Source organism: Adiantum capillus-veneris, chromosome 16, assembly GCF_014529385.1.
Source record: "Adiantum capillus-veneris isolate H3 chromosome 16, ASM1452938v2, whole genome shotgun sequence".
NCBI classification, from domain to species: Eukaryota; Viridiplantae; Streptophyta; class Polypodiopsida; order Polypodiales; family Pteridaceae; genus Adiantum; species Adiantum capillus-veneris.
Genome location: NC_140946.1, coordinates 103,448,100 through 103,464,978, shown reverse-complemented (window position 1 = coordinate 103,464,978; position 16,879 = coordinate 103,448,100). Strand labels below are relative to the sequence as shown.

Here is a 16,879-nt window from a genome sequence, read left to right as displayed (position 1 = left end):
TGTGCGCTGATGTTTAGGAGTACATTACTAATTGTGCAACTATAGGCTAAACCACCGGTAGAACATGCTACACTATTTTAGGTGACAACTGCACCAAAATGGAGACAATACATATTGACTATCTAAAAACAAGGATTTTCTTGAAAATACCTCTAGAGCACGGTGGAGGGCCATAGCAATAGAGGTTCAAGATTTTGCACTAATTGAAAATCAATTGTATAAGAGAGGAAAGGACAATTTGCTAAAAAATGTATTTTCCAATCCTAGAGCAAGCACATGAATGAATTAGTGGAGTTCATTTTTCAGGGGATAAAACGGAAAACATTGTCTTGACCGCTAGAATATGGTGGACTACATTATACATGGATGCTGAAAAATACGTTAAGAGATGTGATGCGTGTCAATGTACCAAAGTGCCAATAAGGCGATATGAGATGCCTCTAAGGCCAATGATGTAAGCCATAGCTTTTGCTAAGTGGGGTATGGACCAATTTCACCCTCGCTAAGAGAACTCATGCCCAGTGTATCATTGTTGCTAACATACTATCATTGTTGCTAACATACTATCTCACAAAGTGGGCTGAAGCTAAGGCCACACAAAAAGGAGATGCAAGGACCACTTTACAGTTCCTATAAAAATATATCTTTGCTAGATATGGCCTACCCATAGAAATTGTCAGTGATCATGGGACACATTTCCTTAACAAAATTATTGAAAATCTTTTGGAAGTTCACAGGAAGTCTGCTCCATACCATCCACAGGCTAATGGGCAAGTTGAAGCTACAAATAATGTCTTGGCCAAAATAGTATCCGATTGAAGAGTAAATTTGAACCAATATTTACACGCCACATTGTGGGCTTATAGGGTAGCCTACAAAACATCTATTAGAATAGCACCGTACAACATGGTTTTTGGTCTTTATGCAATCTTGTTGTGCTAGAGTTTCTGATCCCAACACTGAGAGTAGCTAAACACCTTGGATGGCCAAACCATGAATTGTCTTCCAGAGTCAATGACCTTGGAAAACTAGATGAGATTCACTTAAAGGCAACAACCACTATCTACGCTAAAAAAAGGAGACAAAAGGAATTCTTCAATAAGCATGTACACTCAAAAGAGTTTAAAATAGGAGACTATTTCCAGTTTTTACAGAGAAACAACATGTTAAAAAACATAAAAATCAAGGGATGGGACCCCTACTGATCTCCAATATATCACCAAGTGGGGCCATCAAGCTTGCTTCATTGGATGGTGAAGAAATGTGTAATTGGATTAGTGGTTATCAGCTTAAAAGTATTATCTACAGCTAACCCAGAGCATCCTTCAACAAATCCATGCAGAGAAGAAGCGGGTAGTCAATGAAGCTAAAGAAGAAGCCAAGGAGTGCATGGCAAAACGGAAGCTTCTACGACAACATTAACATGAAGGACCACCACTATGGATCAATGTGATCAAAGTGACAGATTATGAAGAGGAGCATATGGTGGATCCAACCATAAAAGTCTAGGTTGGAGGTAATCAAGTGCATGCAAGGGTAATACTATATTATAGAGCTCAAGGAGATCTTATTTCCTACAACCTATACAAGCAGCACACACTTGAGGGATAACTTCAACCAACACAACATGACATTGAAATTTATTTAGAGCACTCAGCCAAGGCATTGGGTTGGACTGTGATCCATGTTATCAATACCTCTATTCTCATAAGATTTATGTGGTAGAAGATAAGTCAATGCAACATCCATTATTGCTTGGTCAGCCATGGCAGTAAAATTACAACGTACAGATTGATTAGAGCTCTGATGTAGTCAATATTCAATATGTGCAAGAAAATCAAGTGGTCCGATTTGTGGTAGAACCAAACCACAAACCAAAGGTAGTGACGAAGGAAATTTGGAATGGCGGCCTCTACACCAAAACAAACTCCATTGCGCCACAAGGGAAATGAGATGAGGGCACCACCTAGTCTTGGAAGCGTGGACTAGGACCGCTACACAAAGAGAGAGAGAGAGAGAGAGAGAGAGAGAGAGAGAGAGAGAGAGAGAGAGAGAGAGAGAGAGGAACATCAAGTGGTCCGATTTGTGTAGAAACAACCACAAACAAAGGTAGTGACGAAGGAAATTTGGAATGGCGGCCTCTACACCAAAAAACTCCATTGCGCCACAAGGGAAATGAGATGAGGGCCCACCTAGTCTTGGAAGCGTGACTAGGACCGCTACTCAAAGAGAGAGAGAGAGAGAGAGAGAGAGAGAGAGAGAGAGAGGAGTGAGAGAGAAGAGAGATGGAGAGAGAGATCACTATGAATGAAGCATTACCGTAGTGTGTGTACAAGGAATGGATGACTTCAAACACTCCAACACAAATAGCATTAGATTACCAAACAATCACTCAAGGATTAGCCAAGATCACATCAAGCATTTCACACACATATAAGACATTTCTCTTAATTAACATAAGTAAGAGGAGGAGAGGTTACTAGCATGAAACAATTTGCACATCGGATGTGCAAGAATAGAGTGAATGAATGAGCTTATGGCTCATGGTGAGTGATACAAAGGCTCAATGGGGCCGAGGGAGGCTTGAAATTACAAAGGGAAGGCCTCGTTATATAGGAAAGAGAGTGATTAGGAGTGAGGTAAGATCCAAGTGTAATTTGTACAAATGAAGGCTTGATTAGGGACATTCAACCAATGAAGAAGCTCTTCCAAGTGATTTGTTGACCAATTAGCTCCATCATCACTTGTGTTGTCTTCACTCCTTCCTCCATAGCTTGAGTCCAAGAGCTTCCTTATTTTAAAATGTAAAGAATCTATATAAAATCAATACATATCTAGTAATAATAGGAAGGGGTTGAATGAGAACTTATGAATTACAACAAGATTAAGCATGACTTGAAAGGTGATTAGAAGAGGACTTGATGGGTTTTGAGCTTGAGAGAGAGAAGGAAGGAGAGGGGTGAGAAGACTAATGGCTGATTTTAGAGAAGGTCTCAATGTGGAAAAGGAAGGGTGTGTGTGTGTAAAGGTAGAGGGGGTGGTCTCCACCACAGTTGAAAAACTGGCGTCCACCATTTTGGCATATCTCCTAGACCGTAGATGCAAAAAATTATAAAAAAAATATGGCCAGGATCTCCAGCTCATCAGCTACAACTTTGATGAGACAAATTTTCTTGGATCGGAGTGGAAGTATTTTTTAAAAATTCAGCCAAATCCTGTGTATGGTTTCTTCCTTTACCAAGTCTTCCACTTGGGTCCCATTTGTTTGAATCATCATATGGCTCCAAAGCCATGATGATATGAGCCACTCATGACCCTTGAATCATGGGTGCATGGCTCCACAACCACATCATATCTTTTCTTTTCACATTTACATATTTTCCTTCCCTATACCACTAGGTTCTCCCTCTACCTTTCACTCCGGTGAACTAGTCAAGAAAAAATATTTTTTTAAATTTTCCAAGAGGTTGTTCTCACTCTTTCTTTTATTGTAAACCTCTAGAAGCAAGGAAAACCAACAAAATATGATAAACAAAAAATGTGTGATAGGCTCGGATCATAGCCCCCCCAAACTTGGCTAGGGGTATTTATGCCTCTAGCCTACTTTCTTTGATCTTGAGCTGACCTTATCTTGATGTGATAAGGCATTTAGACGCGATCCATTTGTCCTGGTCTTGTGCACTTTACCAATCAATGTCTTGAAGTCTGTAAGAGCCATTTTTGAACTTTTTGGTGACCAAGAACGGCGGGCCTTCCATCGGAAAAGAAACTTTCTATCCTTACGAGTGTCGAAGCGATTGTCATATCGAAGCACCAGAGATCCCTTTTTGATGTCTTTGGATGCTAGCTTTTGTTGAATTTCTTGCGCTTCTTGCTTCTTGAGAATAGTGGTTGATGGCTTTTCACTATCCAATTGCAGCCTTTCTAGATCCATGATCCTTTTGATGTACTTTCTCCTTTTGAGAGTAACTGGCTATCCAATATTCCGACTTGTTAACTTCACTTCAATGGGAAAAAGCGCCTCCTTTCCAAAACCAAATGAAAGGGTGTGTACCCTAATGTGGTTTTGAAGGAGGTTCTATAGGCCCATAGAGCTCCATTCAGGTGTTTGTCCCAATTTGGCGCCTGGCATGTACCTGTTTGTGTGAGAATTTTGTAAATGATTCCATTTACTTTATCCACCAAACCATGCACTGAGGGTAGTAAGGAGTAGAGTGTTGATGCTGAATATTTAGCTTCTTCATGAGTTTCCTACCAAGTCTGCTCTAAACCTGGTCCTCTAACAGATAGTATTTCAAGAGGAGTGCCAAACCGGAACAGATGTGGTCAAAGATGAACTGACTCACATCCTTAGCAGTAATTCTATTGGTCGGCATAGCCTCAGCCCATCTAGTCATGTAGTCTACTCCCATGATGATGTACTCTTTACCTGACTGAGTGCGTGGTAGAGGCCCTATGGCATCCAATTCCCCACTTCTCAAAGGGCCCATATACCTTTATTGGGTTCTGAGGTTAGCTATGAGCCGTCGTGGTCCTGCTTTCTGACATTTGTCACATGTTTGAAACCAGTATTTGACATCATGATGAAGACTTGGCCAAGTAACCCAGCTTGTAGAACCTTTCTACTAGTGACGTCGTGTGCAAAGTGTCCTCCGCATATATCATCGACAAGCTTTTAAAATTTCTTCAATTTCACTCTTCAAAGGCACTCTCCTAAGACACCATCCTTCTTACCTAGACAATACAAGTCATCATTTACTATGCGATACTGGTAGCCTTCCTAGCTAACCATCGCCTTTCCTGCATTCAAGTGTTTAGGAGCCTCTCCTTGCTCCAGAATGTGCATAATATCTTCAAGTCCTCCTTTGCCTTGCTGAAGTGGAAGTTTGATGGCCACTGATCCCACTATTGACTCATTTAACTTTGATGATGCTAGGTGGTCTGCATCCTTGTTCTGGTCTCTTGGCACATGATGTACTTGTGCCTCCCTAAATCTCCTCATAAGAGCTTTGGCTTCTCTCATTTTAGCAAGAGACGGGCATTTTTGCAAGCCCATGTACCTTGCATTTGCCTTACAAAAAGCATGAGTCACCAAAAGCGTTTAATCTCTTAATTGAATTATCGAGGCACCAACAAAGGCCATGAATTAGAGCATGATATTCTGCTTCATTGTTGGAGTGGACATCTTCTAGAGTGATCCTTCACCATGGATCCTCTCTCCCAATGGAGATAAGACCACAATGCCTGCAGTGCCTTATCCTTGGTCTCTTGTATGCTCCATCAAAGTAGAGGCTATAAGCATTGACCAAAGCCTCTGGAGCTGGAGGTGGTGGAAGTTCCTTTCTCTTCAAATGGAAAACTTTTTCATAGCACTTGTTTGTTAAAATGTCGGCTAAGCATGCTCAAGTTGTTCTTTCAACCTGTATTGTATAATCAAACTCTTGAAGTCGCCACCCACTTTGCTATTTTGTCAGAGATTTCCATATGTTGTAGTGCATAGGGAACATATCCTCCACAATGATAATTACAAACCTCTTCGGCAGCAAGTATGGCCGAAATTTGGTTACGCAAACATGAGAGCTAACACTAGCTGTTCCATCAGGGGTAGGCCTTCTCTGTGTTTTCCATGAGGCGGCTAGCAAAATACACGGGCCTCATAAAGGATGTTTTTGGATCTTTTTGTAGGAGGGCAGCACCAATGGCTTCTTCTCCACACTAGGGTTTACAAAGAATGTTTCTTCCCAACAAGGTTGGAGGATTATAGGGAGTGACCCTAACATTTTTTTAATCTCTCTAAATGCCCTTCACTTTCTTCACTCAAACAAGCGTCTCTTGACGAGTCAGCTGTTGTAGAGGAAATATCACTTGGGAGAGTAAGTGTATGAATCTACTAAATATCTTAGCTTTTGCAAGAAGGAGATTAATTGTTGATGGAAGTTGGGGAAGGTAGATTAGCATGTTTCTATTTTTTCAGGATCTACCTCGATTCCATCAATGGACACTACATGCCCTAATAGTGTAACCTTGCTTTCCCAATGTGACATTTGTCCTTGTTTAGTTGTCCACCCAGCTTAGCTAAACGAGTAAATCCTTCATCAATCTTGCGAGATGCATACTTTTGGAGCTGTAAATACAAAAGTCATCTATGAAAACCCTTATGGACTTACCAAAGTAAGGTTGGAAGACCATGTTCATGAATCGTTGAAAGGTGGCTGGAGCGTTGGTGAGACCAAAAGGCATGACTCGGAATGCAAAACATCCCCATGGTGTGATGAAAGTAGTTTTTTTGGTCCTCCTCTGCAATGCGTATTTGAAAGTAGCCAGAGTAGCCATCACACACTGTGTATCTCTCATGGCCTGCTACTTCATTTAGAATCTCATCTTGAAATGGGAGAGGGAAGTGGTCCTCTGTGTTGCAGCATTTAGTGGCTTGTAATCCACGCACACTCGCCATTTACCATTCTTCTTTGGCCTCACCACTACTGAGGAGACCCATTCTGAATCTTCTACTGGGTATATGAATCCTGCTTCTAAGAGTCTCTTCACCTCAGACAACAGTGCATTTTGTTGCACAACCCTAATCTTCTTAGTTTTTGTACTACTGGCTTGCTCCCTTCTTTTAGATGGATATGATGCTTCACTGCAGTGACACCTGTAATGTGAGTGTAATCAGAAATAAACAATGATGCATGCTTCTTGAGAACATTTACATAACCCTCCTTTTCTTCTTCCTTTATATCCTTGGATAACATCTCTCTAGGCTGGCATCCACACATTCTCCATTTGGATCCTTGGGTTGTTTCTGATGAGGTAGTTTCCTTTATGGTGACGCCCATGACTTCGAGAGTGCTATCACTCTCTTCACTTGAAATCTCTTCCTCGTCCATAGTTGGGAGCATCCACTTGAGCTCCACTCATCAGCTGACGTCTCTAGTTCAAGGTTCTCTTGTCGCCCATTCTTTAGGTTATAAAACCTTCCGACTATGGCCACCATACGAGGCCTCAACTCCAAGTCTCCTGTTGCCCAATCTTGCCTAGCTCCTATCATGAGCCAAGGTCGTCCTAAAATAAGGGGGTATCCTTCTCCCTTTACTGGCATCACATAAGCATCAACCTCTGTAGTGATTCCAAAAACAGAACTCTCAAAGCTTTCACTACACCCACACAAGACAGAGACATTATTGGCCATTTTTGCCTAAAGTTTGATGATTCCATTACCTCTAAACCAATTGATGCATTAGCTTTTCTGTCGTGACACAAACCTCTGCTCCACTGTCAATGTAAGTTTTTGGAATCCGTTGTCCTTGATTTGAGCCTCCACCAAAGGCACTATATCCTTGAGACCATATGCTTTGATTACACTTACTAGCTTACTTCGCTTTGCCCTCGTGCTCACCATTTTTGACCATTGTCGTCGAAGCTTGGGGAGATATGAAGTAGTTGTGGCCAAGTAATCTTTGGTCCTTGAGAACTCACACAGCTGTCAAGTCATAAGGTTGTGTCCGAGATCCATAGGGAAATCAGAGATGTCAATTTGAGACCTAGTACGGGTCTTTCTCTTCTTGGCTTCATCTTTAGCTGCCGAGATGTACTTGCTTCATTGCTTGCATCCTTGCTTGTTTCTTTACCTACTTCTTCTTGGACACGCACACGTTTGATAGGCATTGTAGCCACTTCATCTATCTTCATCTTCCTTTAGCTATTTCTTCCTGGTTGCTTCTGCCTTGAGGACCTCCTCCATCCTATGATGCTCACATTTGGTTGAGTAGCAGGGGCTTGAGCTTGAGCACGAGGTGGCTGCAAAATTTGAGGTTGCGGTTGCTCTTGTGCTTGAGCTCTAACGGGGTGGACTTACTTGTTGTCGAGGACCTCTGACAGGGTAGTCATATCTTCTGGGATGAGGGAATTATACATGCCGTGGCCAATTTCCCCACAATTGTAACACAACATTTCCCTTGCTTGACGTCGCATTGGTGGCGATTCCACCATTTCCCTCAATAGGCCTTCTTGCACCCTGCACAAGATTTACTCTCAACCCCTCTAGCTGGTTTGTGAGATTGTTTATTTGTTGGAGCATATCTTCTTGTTGACTCTATTGAGGTCTGGTGCATTAGGCACATTTGGAGGTATGTGAGAAGCTTCCATAGTTGTGATATTGCCTCCCAAAGCTAGCTGGCCAGCTTGGGCTTGATAGAGAATCTTTCTATTCTTTTCCCTAGCAATTCTTAAGGCATCTTCAAAAGCATTTGGAAATTTGCTCTTTACCTTCTCCCTTAGCAAGGGGTACAAACCTGAGAAAATCGATTTTTGGAGGCAATTGGGAGCTCACTCACCAGGGTTTAGTGAGTCTGACCATTGGCCAAAGTTTCAAAAACCTTCCTCATAGGTTGCATAACCATGAGGGTCAACTTGATGAAGGGACAGAAGCCGTTGCCATAGTTCTTCTGCGAATTGGCTCGTTGAAATCTTCGTAGGAAAAGCCACCTTCAATCCCTCCCAATCAATTCTTTGGGTTGGATCTAGAGCCTGGAACCATACCCTAGCTTCTTCTTTGAGCACCAAAGGAAAAGCTCTCAATTTCAATGCTTCGTCCTCCCAGAGACAAGGAAAGCCATCTCCAGTTATCCAAAAAATCCCCAGCATTTTCCCCACTACGCCAAAAAAATTTGGGAAAGCCATCATAAAAGTGGGTTGCCTTCCTCTCAATACAGCACAAAGATGAAAACGTCTAGGCCCAAATCATATCTTATTAAGGTTAGAATAAATGGATTGATAGATGCATTAATCTCAGCTAGAAGACGAGGCCTAGTAAGTCCTTATGATGTTTTGGAACCTAAGCTTTGTGCTAGCTATTATATGCACAGTTTGTCTAGCAAGAGTTGAAAAGGTCTATAAATCCCTATGATTCATGGAGTATGCTTAATGCAAGATGAAGATGTGAACATCAAAAGATACATTATACTCAAAATAGGAATATTATAGGGTCAGGGGACAACAATATCTCTCTCAACCTCTCAGCTCCAAAATAGAAGACCATCTTTGTTGGAAAAAAATCTTTCTATCAATGCGCACATTCACCCTATATTCTGAACTGATTGAAAGTTGTAGAAAATGGGATTATTCATTGGTGCATTAATTACAAACTTCCATGAAGCACTTCATTGAAGTTGAGCTCTCTTGGATCCCACCATTTGAGAGATGCGAAGAATTTGCTCACCAGTGATTAGCTAGCTTTGGTGTGACCATCTTCAGCTTTGTGAGTTCATAGGGTTCGATGGCTACCCTCTCAACCCTTGAGCCTTCTTGCTAGTAGTAGTTGGAGTGCATCACCATATGTAGCCTCTTGCCAATACCGCACCCGTTGATGTGTAGCTCCCCCTCCAAAAACTTGTTAATTCCTGAGTTTGAGAGTGCTTTCACCACCTGAAGTCGAGGCTTCAAAGGAAGTGTCTTCACACTAGCCACAAGCACTCAACACAATTTTTTGACCTAGGGACTTGATGACTACAAGATTTTCCTTGAAGCAAAGAAGGGTGTCTGTAGTTAACTCTCTTTACCCGCATACGTGCCGTTTGTCGATAAAGACGCTTTTTTCTCGAGCTTCTTGGGGAGACCATAGTGGAAGTCTCGGAGAATTTGATGGATCTTCTTCATAGGATTGATAGAGCGCTGCTTGAGAAACTCTCAGTGGGGGCACCAATTTATGACGAAGGAATTTGGAATGGCGGCCTCTACACCAAAACAAACTCCATTGCGCCACAAGGGAAATGAGATGAGGGCACCACCTAGTCTTGGAAGCGTGGACTAGGACCGCTACACAAAGAGAGAGAGAGAGAGAGGAGAGAGAGAGAGAGGAGAGAGAGAGAGAGAGAGAGAGAGAGAGAGAGAGATCACTATGAATGAAGCATTAACCGTAGTGTGTGTACAAGGAATGGATGACTTCAAACACTCCCAACACAAATAGCATATAGATTACCAAACAATCACTCAAGGATTAGCCAAGATCACATCAAGCATTCTCACACACATATAAAACATTTCTCTTAATTAACATAAGTAAGAGGAGGAGAGGTTACTAGCATGAAACAATTTGCACTCTAGGATGTGCAAGAATAGAGTGAATGAATGAGCTTATGGGTCATGGTGAGTGATACAAAGGCTCAATGGGGCTGAGGGAGGCTTGAAATTACAAAGGGGAAGGCTCTTTATATAGGAAAGAGAGTGATTAGGAGTGAGGTTAAGATCCAAGTGTAATTTGTACAAATGAAGCTTGATTAGGGACATTCAACCAATGAAGAAGCTCCTTCCAAGTGATTTGTTGACCAATTAGCTCCATCATCACTTGTGTTGTCTTCACTCCTTCCTCCATAGCTTGAGTCCAAGAGCTTCCTTATTTAAAATGTAAAGAATCTACATAAAATCAATACATATCTAGTAATAATAGGAGGGGTTGAATGAGAACTTATGAATTACAACAAGATTAAGCATGACTTGAAAGGTGATTAGAAGAGGAACTTTGATGGGTTTTTGAGCTTGAGAGAGAGAAGGAAGGAGAGGAGGGTGAGAAGACTAATGGCTGATTTTAGAGAAGGTCTATGTGGAAAAGGAAGGGTGTGTGTGTGTAAAGTAGAGGGGGTGGTCTCCACCACAGTTGAAAAACTGGCGTCCACCATTTTGGCCATATCTCCTAGATCGTAGATGCAAAAATTATAAAAAAAATATGGTCAGATCTCCAGCTCATCAGCTACAACTTTGATGAGACAACTTTCTTGGATCGGAGTGGAAGTATTTTTTAAAAATTCAGCAAATCATGTGTATGGTTTCTTCCTTTACCAAGTCTTCCACTTGGGTCCCATTTGTTTGAATCATTATGGCTCCAAAGCATGATGATATGAGCACTCATGACCCTTGAATCATGGGTGCATGGCTCCACAACCACATCATATCTTTTCTTTTCACATTTACATATTTTCCCTTCCCTTTACCACTAGGTTCTCCCTCTACCTTTCACCTCCGGTGAACTAGTCAAGAAAAAATCATTTTTTTTTAAATTTTCCAAGAGGTTGTTCTCACTCTTTCTTTTATTTTAAACCTCTAGAAGCAAGGAAAACCAACAAAATATGATAAACAAAAATGTGTGATAGGCTCGGATCAGTAGCATACTTAAAACTTAAGGGCAAAAACCCCTTTCCTACACCAAATCAGCAATGGATTCTAAAGAACATCTTTTGCCGGCTCGGGTTTTGAGGAGAGGACATGTAGGACCAAGTTGTTCATGTGTTGTTCTCTTTGGGCCTCACTCTCTAACTCCAAGGCCGCTTTTCTTTCTTCGCGTGCATCGCACTCACGCTCGAAGGTCACTCTTCTTTCTTTGCTTGCGTCTCGCTCGTGCTCCAAGGCTACCATTCTATCTTTGTGTTCACGATCCAAGTCTTCCTTTCTATTTTTGGCCGCCAAGCGTGCTTGTTCCAGGTCGGCCTTTTTTTCTGCTTTTCTTACTGCTTTTGTTTCCTCTTGTTCATTGCACTGGCTTTCCAAGGCAACACGAGTCGCTTATTGTCGTGCCATCATGTCCATCATCCACTTAACCAAAACCTCCATAAGATTTGGTACAACTCGTTGCGTAGATTGGGAAGGGGGAGGGTCCGAAAAACCTCCTTGGTGGTGAGATTCTTCTTCGCTACTCTCATGCCCATCACCTCCATGCAAAGTATCCATTCCGCTTTGGGTGATGACCATACACTGTGATCTTTGGTTTTTAAGTCCAGGAGGAACTTGGGTTCTTATGGGTCTTGGGTTGTTGAGGGTCTTGATTGGCCGGCCGCTCAGTGTACGGTCCGCTCTCAATGAGTGAAAAGAGGCACAAGGGGATCGAGGTTGGACAAGCCCTTCTTTCTTGGGTTTACTGTCACTCTTCAAAAACACGTTTAGGAATGGACACTCCCAAGAGACCTTGGGTTACGTGCAACCGCAACAAGAAAAATCAATTCTTGTGGTTATTTCCTTGAGTGATACAGAACACTTACAAAGCTCTGATACCAATGTAAGGTGCAGTGAGAGTAAATGTTGAACTTTGCTCAAGATGAGTGCTTTGAACTGTGGTCAAGGTTCCTTTTACTTACGAAAGGGAGAGCCTTCTGTTCCTTTAATGAGAGAGTGCAAGTGATCACAAATAAAGTGGATAAACATTGTGCGTGAAGGTGCTGAGACTGAGAGATAGAGAGAGAAGAGAATACGACACCGGATAGTTGTAAAAACCTCCTCCAAGGGCCCTTCTCTCGATAACGAGAGAGGTCCACGCTATTGATTGCACAATCTGATACAAGGGCTGATACAATGAGTCTAAATGCTGCGATGTCGAGGTCAACGGTGCGACCGACAATGAAAAATCTAATGTTGAAAACTGAATGCTTGAAACATTGGCTTACTTGCTGGTTTATATGGCTGAAAAATGCAAGTCTGCTGTCTCCTAAAACGTTGGATCTACTGCCCTTTTTCTTGCTAAATTTGCCTACTAAAAATATTGGCCTTCACTGGCTAGAAACGACGCTTCTACTGCATGTAAAACGCTGGTCTAAGATGCCTTTGAAAAAATTGATGGTTGGTTACAAACATTGGCTGCTGGTGTCCAAACGCTAGCATGCATGAGGGAAAATGCTGATCTCTGGGCTGAAATTGCCAAGTTTCCAAGGGCTGAAATCACCAGGTCTTCAAGGGGATGAAAACACTGGCTATGATGGTTCTTGCTTGAGATGTTGCCTGTTGAGAAATGCTCCTGCTCCCTCTTTTGCCAAAAAGTGCTATCTCTGGTTTTTTAATGTATTATCTTATGCAAATTACCCTACCCAGTTCCCAACTAAAGTCAGATAAAAGTAATAAGTGAAAAATGTCTAAAAATAGAGAAAACAGGTTGATGCACTGTAAAAATGCTACTGATGGGTTCTGATTGTAATCTGATGATCATGCTATGTGCAACTAGAGGATATGCATCTAGCCTAATTTTCTGGACATGCACGGTTTGCAAACAGACTCACAAAAGTACCATATCACTTCCTACTCTAGACTGACTTGACTGAACTGAACCCTGGTCTTGCTGTAGCTTGTCCACTCACACATAGGGTTGGATGTGTCACGCGACATCCCCTCCTTTTCAAAGTGAGGTAGTGGTACCAAACTGTATGGCACCATCCCTTGGATTATCTGCTAACTAGGAGTTGAAGCTACCTCTTTACAGAATTAACCGGGTCATTAACGACACTAGGGCTTAACATAATGTTTAATCAATTTTTAGCTAATGACGGTGATGGAAAATCTCTCATGTTGCCTTAACTGTTTCTTCTACATTCAAGATTCTACAAACATCATTTAAATTCACTGTGTCAATCATCATGCATCAATTATTGCCAATAGTTTTGCAACTTCCTGTTTTGTGCGTTTTGCGCTGCCTTAATTACCGTTCTCAAGCTTCGACTTCTCCTTTAATCGACTTTTTTTTTACTACCTTCAAGCTCTATATACCTTTAATCACCTCTTTTTGAGTATCCTTCGTTCATGCAAAGATCCCTCTTCAATCATGCTCGACCTTGCTTCTGATTTGAAAGAGAATCCTGCTTCCTCTTTGAAAGAGAAGCCTGCTTCCTCATGGATGAGAGAGACCCTCTTGCTTTGCTTCTGTATGAGAGAGAGATCCACCTTCGTTCTCCTTGCTTGACTCTTTGCCTTGCGGAAAACAAGTGAGAGAAAGAGCCAGTTTCCACTTCTCCTTGCTTTGGTAGCCGAAGATGAGAGAGAGAGAGAGAGAGAGAGAGAGAGAGAGAGAGAGAGAGAGAGAGAGAGAGAGAGAGAGAGAGAGAGAGAGAGAGAGAGAGAGAGAGAGAGAGAGAGAGAGAGAGAGAGAGAGAGAGAGAGAGCTTTACCTTGGTCCTCTTCTTCGAGCTCACCGGTCTCCCTTCCTCTTCTTTGAGCTCACCATCTCATAACCCTCACACCTTATGCCTTCCTCTTTTTGCTTCCATTGTTTTGCTAGCCAAGGACAAGAGCGAGAGAAATCTTTGCTTGATTCTTGTGTTTCTCTTCAAGTTCTCCTCCTTGCCTATTATTCCTTTGGTACCCTTTGTATGCCGAGGACCATGAGAGAGAGAACATGCCGAGAACGAGCCGAGAACTCCTCTTCATGGCCTTGAAATCGAGAGGGAGATTCTCCTTGTAGCTTCCTGTTCCGTCACCTCCTTGCCCTCCCAACCTTGCCTTCCTCTTTGTTATGCTTTGTTTCCCCCTTCCTGCTCTCGGTTAACTTTTTTGGTTGGGAAAATTACCAAAATACCCCTCTAATTTGATGAAATTCTCAAAATGCCCCTCGTATTTTCAAAATTCCCAATCTGCCCATAAAATACACCTAAAATTTCCCAAAATACCCTTAAATAATTTGAAAATTCCCAAAATACCCCCAAGTCCTAAATTAAGCAAATTGGAGAGAAAATCGTTCATATGCATTCAAGCTTTCAACAACCAATGAAGGCAAGTCAAATCTCCGCTACATATACAACAAAATCGCAAGGAAAATGTGGTATGGCTTCCTCATACAAAATGAAGCCAAATCCTTGCTATAATCGGAAAGAAAATCTCTCACATGCTGAGAGTAATGCATTCAAGCTTTCGACACAAAATGAAGACAAGTCAAATCTTCGCTACATATAGAGCAAATCGCAAGGAAAATGTGGTATGGCTTTCTAATACAAAATGAAGCCAAATCCCCACTATAATCGGAAAGAAAGTTCCTCCCACGCATTGTGACTTGCCCGCACAAAATGAAGCCACATCCCAGCTACATATTTAATCTGCAATTGGAGCTTTGCAAGAACGCTCATTGTGGCCAAGACCACCACAACGTGAGCATGTGAAAATACGCTTTTCCTTGAAGCGATCCTCAGTTCTAATACGAAGTTTTCTAGGATGCCCAGGTGGCCTACGGGTGGTAGGTGGTTTCAATTGATCACTAGCATCTTCACTTGCATCCACAATTGGACTTATGACACCACTATAAGTGTTACAATAGGCCTGCAAAGCATATGCCTTATGTACATACGATTGAACACACTCTTTCTTGAAGAGAATAGCTGCAATAGCATGAGCACATGGAATTTCAAATGTTTGCCACTTATTACATGAGCATGACCTTGTACATACATCAACTACACATGTTTTTGTACTTGTCAAGATCTCAAAAACCATATCACTAGAGGGCAAGATTCGATGTTGCCGAGCACTATTTCCAACCTCACACAAATTCTTCTCTACGTTTGCAACCAATGCAAACTGTGCTCTATCTCCTAAAGACTCACATGCCTTGTTTCCCTCCATTCCACGTGCATAGAACCAAGATGTTAATTGGCGACGAATGATATCAAGCATAGATATGATAGGATTATCTCTAGCCTCAAGCAACCATGCATTCAATGACTCAGCAATGTTGGATGTAAGATGCCCATAACGCTTTCCTTTAAAGTGTGTCGTCGCCCAATGAGAAGGGGGTGAAGTAGTCAATAAGTAGTCCGTCGTGGAAGGACTTATAACTCTCATCCCTTGGATAGCCATGTCATAGTCGCTCATAGTGTTAGCATAAGCTGCTACCCAAAACAACCAAATAAATTCTCCATTGTTGCATTTCTTCTTGAGATTAGCATCCAAATGGCTCATACAATATGCATGCTCACATCCTGGAAAGACAAGCTCCACTGCTGGGAGAAGACCTTTTTGCTTGTCTGATACAAAAGTAATCGCATTGACGCTCGCCATACAATCATGTACATTTTGCAAAAACCATACCCAGTTGTCTTCATTTTCTGCATCTACAACACCAAATGCTATCGGAAACAAGCCCCCCATAGCATCAATCCCTGTGGCTGTCAACAAAGCACCAAGATATTTGCTTGTCAGGAATGTGCCATCCAACCCAATAAAGTCACGACAATGTGTGAAACCAGTGATGCATGCTCCGAACGCAAGAAACATTTGAAAAAAACGACCTTTAGTGGTTTTTTGCAAATGGGCCACAATGCCCGGATTGCTAGCCACAAGCTTGTCGCAATAAGACTGAAGCTTTCCATAAGATTTTGCATGATCACCATGAATAATACCCAAAGCAAGTTGCTTCGCCTTCCAAGCAATCTTGTACGAAATTGACACTCCAACTTCTCGACGCAAATCGGCCATGAGCTCCTTTGGCCTATACATTGGATGGTCTCGAAGTTTCTCTACGTACATTGTTGCAACCCATTCAGCAGTGGCTTCCTTGTTTCCAAGTTGTGAAGAACCACCACAAGTGTGCTCATCATGAAATGCCTTGACCATACACCCAGGTCCACCAGAGACGAAAGACGCATGCAAGCGCCACATGCATCCCTCTGCCTTGCATACAACGGTATATTTGGATCGATCATGCTTAGCATGCCTAAGCTCCACATGAGACTTGATTGCTTGTTCTTGAACCTTTGAACGAAGCACATCAAGAGATTCAAATTGAGCACCAAGAGAAAGAGTTGCAGACATGGTAGCATTATTCTTTGATGTATTTGCATTACTCTCAGCCATGGTTGCCCTCTTGTGTGTACCCGCAATACCACACTTCTTTACATACAAACAACAACGAGCTCTTGCATCAATCTGTATCTTGCACTATGCGGATGGAAATTTGCCTTGCACATAGCCATTCGCATACATCACACAAAAGGCTCCCAACTAGTCTGTGGAGAGAGATGCGCTGAAGACTCCCTCGTTTTTGTGACCTGTCGACCTCAAGGCCCGCCGTGTAAGCAGAAAATGGCCTGCGTTGCTGCAACTCAGAGCTGGCTGCCTGCGTTGTTGAGACTCAGAGCTGGCG

At 42.2% G+C, this 16,879-nt stretch overlaps 1 protein-coding gene across 1 annotated transcript; it reads right to left on the bottom strand.

Annotated features, from left to right (window-relative positions):
- Nucleotides 1-14,832: 14,832 nt before the first annotated feature.
- Nucleotides 14,833-16,590, bottom strand: LOC147439558 (uncharacterized). The gene has a single exon (XM_086484039.1). The coding sequence runs from the start codon at nt 16,588-16,590 to the stop codon at nt 14,833-14,835; it is 1,758 nt and encodes a 585-aa protein (XP_086340165.1).
- Nucleotides 16,591-16,879: the final 289 nt, after the last annotated feature.